Source organism: Seriola lalandi, unplaced genomic scaffold, assembly GCF_002814215.2.
Source record: "Seriola lalandi dorsalis isolate HSWRI2012SDOR001 ecotype SW California unplaced genomic scaffold, Sedor1 jcf7180002054885, whole genome shotgun sequence".
Classification (NCBI taxonomy): Eukaryota; Metazoa; Chordata; class Actinopteri; order Carangiformes; family Carangidae; genus Seriola; species Seriola lalandi.
The window spans coordinates 5,606,927-5,613,817 of record NW_019525437.1 but is presented as its reverse complement, the minus strand read 5'-3'; the positions used below and the strand labels follow the sequence as shown (position 1 = coordinate 5,613,817).

The 6,891-nt window shown below is 39.4% G+C and overlaps 1 protein-coding gene across 2 annotated transcripts in view; it reads left to right on the top strand.

Moving 5' to 3' along the window:
* The window catches only part of brinp3a.1 (bone morphogenetic protein/retinoic acid inducible neural-specific 3a, tandem duplicate 1), a 49,389-nt gene that overhangs the window by 30,536 nt on the left and 11,962 nt on the right, over positions 1-6,891 (top strand). For both annotated transcript variants that reach the window (XM_023428710.2, XM_023428708.2), the window contains exons 5-6: positions 6,031-6,136; positions 6,599-6,835. In XM_023428710.2, the coding sequence (XP_023284478.1) occupies positions 6,031-6,136; positions 6,599-6,835 (343 nt within the window). The remainder of the gene's footprint in view (positions 1-6,030; positions 6,137-6,598; positions 6,836-6,891) is intronic.

Genomic DNA, 6,891 nt, shown 5'->3' with positions numbered 1-6,891 from the left:
CCTTCACATACATACCCCTCCCACCAAACCCATCCATGTCATTTATATATCACATTCTCAGAATAACTTGTATGTTTTTCTCACCTTTCAGCAACAACTGCCCTGTGAGGTTTTGAGATAAGTGTAAAACCTACAAAAAAAATAGTTTTTTTTTTTTTCTTTTTTGGGGTCAGTTTCTAATAGAGAAGGCTGACTGTGCACACATGCTCTGCTCCACTGGGTTCTTTTTTGCAGATGGTCTCATTGCTATGCATAGAAAAGCCATCTTTAGATTTGCATTTGGTCAATTTTCCCCTTTAAGTTGGACATCTGTCTGTGTTAGGAATTAATCTGCGGATCCCTATGGAGGCTTCTCGGATTTTAATTAATTGTGTTAACGCATCAATAATAAAAAAAAAAAAGCAGAATGGAAGTCAGTTACTCTCTCTCTCTTTCTCACCCTCCTTAGCTCTGTCTGCCTGTCCTGCCCAAAATGATGTCTTTGTATTCAAAAGACTATATTTTAATAAGTTTAAATTGAAAAGCGGCAGCTCAGTTCAGAATTTTTTTGTCAGCAGGAGATTGAAAGAGACACTGGATGTGCAACCGCTCATACAGAGCTCCCAGCTTTTATTCCTGTTCATGTCTCTCTGTGCTTAGTTCCCTCATTGACCTTGTAGTTGTCAAAAGTAGATGTTTAAGAAGAAAGACAACTTTCCTGCCTAGAGCGGCAAGTCTTCCTTTTCCCTCCTGGCTGGATACCACTGTTGCTGTCATTAATCTAGCAAGAAGATGTGGTTACAGTTATTGGACCTATGGGAAAATATTAAAAGAAGACACCGTCACGGTGTTTGGCAATAATTTGCAAGTGACAGCGAAGGAGATGGATTTCCCTCCAGGTTGGCAGTTTATCTTTGCTGCCCTGTGAAAACCTGGATATATATATATATATGCGTGGTCTAAATCAAGCTTTTGTCAAGGATGACTGAGCTGAGATTGTGAACAATCTAACCGTGAGCTCAAAGGAAAGGAGCGATTCTACGGTGTTTTATGTGCGTCTTTGTTTTGTCAGCACAAATCTGGTGCTCTGTCTTTGAGACTCGCGGCGCGGTTGCATCTTCCAAGACTCGCGGCGAAAAGTTGTGAGATCTTTTTATGCCGGTCTCAGAAGGTATTCTGTTTTTACTTAAGTTTTCTCACTCCCAACTTCTCATCCAACTTCTTCAGTGGATTCAGCATTTGCTCAAAAAGAAAATTATTTGGAAAGAATCCTCTTTTTTTTTTCTTCATGGTATTCATGCAGTATGTCCTTATCATTATGCAGTCTGTAAAAAAAAAATAAGGACATCACTTTCATCTCTTCTTTTGACACAGTCTAATATCTGCTTAATTCAAATGACTTTCCGTGTCGGAGGTAGTTACCACACTCCGCACATGACTGTTGTTGAGGAATTTTTGTTTGTTTTGCTCGTGTGCGTTTTGGTCTCTGCCGTCAGTGTTCATTTTTTACACTTCTGCCAGGAATGGTAGCAGATGTTTGCTGTTCTTAGTTCAGTTTTTTTCCCTTTTGTGTCACATTTGTTATTGAATAACTTATCTAATTATACCTGGCTGTGATAAAAACCCAGCAGCTTCACATTTCTCTTCTCCATTTTTTAAAATTCTTGTTCTTATGTGAAGTCATATGACATCAGGTTCACTCATGCTCGATTCCGAGTGGGCCAAGCTGCACGAAAGCCACCACACACAATTTTTCTAGTGCTGAGTGCAGTAAGAAATAATACCCTGAAAATGTTTTATTCTCCAACTATGCGTGAAGTGGTGGTGTGAGAGCAAATCACCTGAGTTTGCATGACCATGGTGCCCAGAAACTCATTTCTAAGCACAAGCCAGACCACTTCTGTATGGCACTGCAAAGTTTTAAATCCACTATGTCACTACAAGGCCCTTCAAATGAATATGGTGTGAAAATATTCCCCCTTTTTTTTTATTCATAATAACTAAGAGTCCCTGGGTTTTCAAAGGCTACAAGAGCTCAGTTTGGCTAGATCGTCACTTTATTAAAAGAATACCATCAGTGTAATCAGTCCGATACATGAATACACATCTGTTAAAAACCCTATGTCTACAATTTACCTTAAAGGTCCCATATTATATAAAGGGGGATTTCCATGTCCTCTTTGATTATACAGCAGGTCTAGGTTCTATATTAATACTGTGAAAGTATCAAAGCCTCAGTTCCACAGAGAAATGCACACAGCCTGTATTCAGACACTGAGCCTTAAAACCAGCCATCAGGACTTCTGTAACTTTGTGTTGTCACAACAAAGCAGTCGATGCTTTGTTGTGAGCCTTGCTCCAAGCCCCTCCTGGACCCACCATTCAGCCTTGCAGGATTTATATCTTCTTATGGCTATCAAAACTTCAAAATAAAATACAGGACAAGTATAAAACATGGGACCTTTAATGCTTCAGTTTCTGGTTATAGCCCAGCGGCTCCAGTAAATTGAAGCCGACTCCATTAAAATAGTTTGCTTCTTGTCTTGCTTACTTTGTGTTATTGTATTCAGTCAACCCACATATTGAATCACAACATTTTAATTTAGAATAAATGTAAATATAGAATTTGTTTTGGAGTTAAGCCAGCAGAGAATGAGCAGCGAGTTTTAATAGATCACCCAACTGGTAATAGAAATAAACACATTCAGGTCGAGTGGGACTGTGGATCATCTGCCTGAGCAGCTTCAAAAGCTTCATTTGTCCCAGAGAATCATTTCCTCCTGGCACACGAGAGTTTTTTTATTTCTTATTAAAAACAGGAAGAGGATGCATTCACTTAATTTTCCTATAAGTAAATACAAGCCAGAAACAGATGCTCTACAAGAAACATTATCTTAGTCACAAGCAGTGTTCTGTTCGGTTTCCTGCCATTATATTGTTTTCTAAAACTTTTTTCACATAAGCATTAGACTCTTAATGGTTTGTTACTATTTTTTCCATTTGCAGGATTTGGGTTTCTATCACAGACCAAGTGAGAAGCATAGGTTCTGTTGTCATGTGTTTACCGAGTGACCCGCAGAGTTATTTCACACGGCACAGACGATAAGGACACAGTGATATTTACTGCACAGGCTGTTTATTCAGACAAACAATTCTTGCTCACACATCTCACTGCTTGAATGTCCACAGGCCTCTGTATGTGCATATTTTTCCTCAAATATGAGCTGGTAAACAGGTGGACAGAGTCTTCTCCCTGTGTGTTAACTGGCGTGATTTCTCTTCTCCTACTCCTACAAGGCTGAAGCAGTTAGTTAACCTGTATTAGAGCAGGTATGCAAACCCAAGCGCCCCTCTCCAGCCACCGTTTCAAACGCACTCAATATACGACCAAGATCTCACGAGTAGATCCAAATCCTCCTTCCAGTGCTTTTTGTGAATCACATCCGTCTTATTCGCTAATTATGTAAACATAGCTATTGTGTGAGAGATTATCAGACATACAAAAATGCCATAATGACACATGGCGAAGGGACAAATAAGGTGGTCATATCCTCTACAGACAGGCTGGGAGATGACCCACTCTCAGAGCCAAACCGACTAACTCTGCCAACTTGTTTGGCACCTCACTGTATGTCACCGAATGGCTTCCTTGATTTGTACAAGAGGGACAAGAGAAACTCATGCTAACCAAATGTGTTCTGCAGTACTCCAGCACTCAGTAGCTCGCCTGGAGTGTCATTTTCATCTCTCATGGAGACTTTACACCTCCCACGCAGACACATCAGTTTTCTCTGGGAAGAGTTTTTTATTTTTTATTTTTTTTTGCGGTGAAACCTGCTCAACACTGTTCTCTCCTTCAATAAATTGTCTGACAGCCATTAGGAAAAACTGTATTCTTTTAAAGAGCAAGAAAGAAAAAGAGAAGTGGCTTGATTGATGATGATTGAAGTAATCACGCCTGCTGACGATATAGTCCCATTGTAGTTCCGTTTTCAACTTCGCCACAGGTGCTCCAAAATTGCTAAAAAAAACACTTGTTACACTCTTTGAGCATTTGATTGAGGTTTGTGTTGTTCGCCAACTGATTTAAAAATATATCCATTAAAAAAACTAGAGTGAGAAATGATGCTCTAGGTCCTAAAATCATGCTTTGACTGTCTTTAATGCAACAGTAACACTTTCTAAACAATCTTATCACCATTTACTTAAACCTTTCTAATAAATCAATAAAGTAACTTCTGAAAATTTGTCACAACTGACATCACAGACTGTGTTCATTGTTATCTCTGGGTCACTGTAGGAAATTCTAGTAACATAATTATCTGACATGCTAACTGCTAACGTTTAAGCATGTGAGATAGCTCTATTAGATCGTTGACGTTTCAGTTGGTTAAAGGTGGTTTAAAATGTCAGAACAACAGATCTTTGTGACCAAACGTGTGCACAAGTTTGGTCAAAAAAATGCAGGTATATTCAAAATGATTCACATTTCTCATTCACACTTAGAATGACTGCTTTAATATTTAGTTTTTTAGCCATCCCAGCAGCAGGGATGGGTCTGTATCCCAACAACTATGTGATGGATTGCCATTCAATTTTGTACAGACATTGACTGTCCTCAGAGAAGGAGTTCTATTGACTTTGGTGATTCACGTTCCTCTTGAAGCACTAACTTGATCTATTTTTTGTGGATTTTAGTGAAATTTCTGAAAAACTCCTGCATCATGTACCCTCAGGATAAATTGTATTCACTTTGATCTCGACTTTTATGTTTTTAATTTCTCCAGTGCTTTGGTTATAAACTTCCCATCAGCCTCAGCTGTATTTCTGTGTGTAGTTCTAATTAGCAAATGTTTGCATTTTAATATAGCAATTAACTAAACTTATATCAGTGTAGCATCAGCATGTTAGCATTGTCATTGTGAGGATGTTAGCATGCTAGTGTTTGCATGTAGCTCAAAGCACCACTGTACCTGAGCACAGTCTCACAGCGCCTATAGCTTGGTCGTTGAGGTTTGTTCAATTCAAGATAACTTTATCCAGGATTAAAAAAATCAATCCTCCAACCGCATTGGAGTTAATGTTTAGTTGTATAACGATCAATTAAATGCAGTTCAAGTCGTTTGCAGGGAAATAAAACATCAAATTCAAAGAACGATGACAACTTCATGAGAATTAATTGGATTATTTATCTGGCTAACTGCATGTTAGTCTGGATTAGTTAAAGGGAATATCCTGCCTTTCTTAGATATGCAGTATTACCTCCCTATGCAGTATTACTGCATATCTAACAACAGTCGTGTACAGCATTTTGTGATCTAAAGCCAGCAAAAGCTGAAATTATCTGAAATATGTCTGGTTCTGCTAAATCAATTTTTCTACAATGTAAAAAAAAAAAAAGAGTCTGGCAGTGTTTCAGTAGTGTGCAATACTAAATTAGTGGAGTACACTTTTAAGATTCATTTCAGGAAAGAGCCCACAATTAAGAGATGATTTTGTTGCCAACCGTCATATCACATTTCAGCCTGTGTAGTCCAGTAACAATATTACATACCTCATGTAAACGTTTGCACCGGGCAATTACATGAATCCTCGGGTGCGAATATATAATTGAATAGAACATGCTTACACTGGCATCACGATGGATTTTAGCATGTTATGTGTGTCAGTGGGCATTGTAATGGGTAAACACAATGTAGAGATGAATTTGACAGATGACACCACAACTTACTCATTACGTTTTACTCCAGGGATCTTTATCGCAACTCAATTTCCAGCCCACTAGCTCACAGAGTCATTATCCTAAATATGATTTGCACAACGGAGAAGTCTAAATAATGCGTAATATATTTTGTGTTTCTCGAGAGTGGAGATATTGAAGAGAGAGGGTGTTGTTAATCTTATTCTACGTGACATTTAGTCATGTGCTCCCTCTTATCCTCTTCCTGTTTTTTTTTTTTTCCTTTACTTCTCTCTGTATATTTAATTACATTAGTGTCGTCCTCTCTAAGTGTGGATGATTGTTATGTGCCTCTGTTTTTCTCCCTTTAGGTGACCGAAACAAGGACAGGCCCTCTTGGATGCAGTAACTATGACAACCTCGACTCTGTCAGCTCCGTTTTGGTTCAGAGCCCTGAAAACAAGATTCATTTGCAAGGTTGGCCATCCATAATTGAACTCCCCCAATTTCTGATGGAATTGTCACAGTGTCTGTTCTCTGGCAAGCTTATAACTGCAGCACGAGAGTGTCAGAACGAATTTAGCTTCAATCACTCTTTCGCTTTTTTTTTTTCTTCTTTTTTCTTTTTTTTTTTGCAATGCATGCTTGCAGAGTTCTGAAGTGAGTCTCAGGCGGTAATGAATCAGAACAAAAGTAGCAGAACTATGCAGTAGAAATGAAACTTTAAGTGAATCTCAGCATAATGCATGTGACGCCGAGCATATGTGTCAAGAAAAAAAGAAAGAAAAAAACAGAGAAAAATGAGTGCTGGTCCTCAATGATTTACAGATCTAACGTACAACAGCACATCTAAAAACATGTTCTGCAATACCTGAAGTACTTACAGCTCCCTCTTCATTCATCCGTATGACATTCCCATGTATTTCGTCCTTGCCTCAGGCCTGCAGGCCGTACTGCCAGAGTATCTGAGGGGCAGGTTCGTGCAGGCAGCACTCAGCTACATCGGCTGTAATGAGGAGGGCCAGTTTGTGTGCCGGGACAATGACTGCTGGTGCCAGTGCGCCGTGGACTACCCACAGTGTAATTGCCCTGAGGTGGATCTGAGGGCTATGGAAGCCAGTTTACTGCAAATCCGAGATTCCTGGAATATGGCCAACCAAGACTTTGAGGAGTCAGGTCAGTCTTTTCCTCATTGCGTTCATCCGATCACTGTGACCCCCCCACCCCCCACC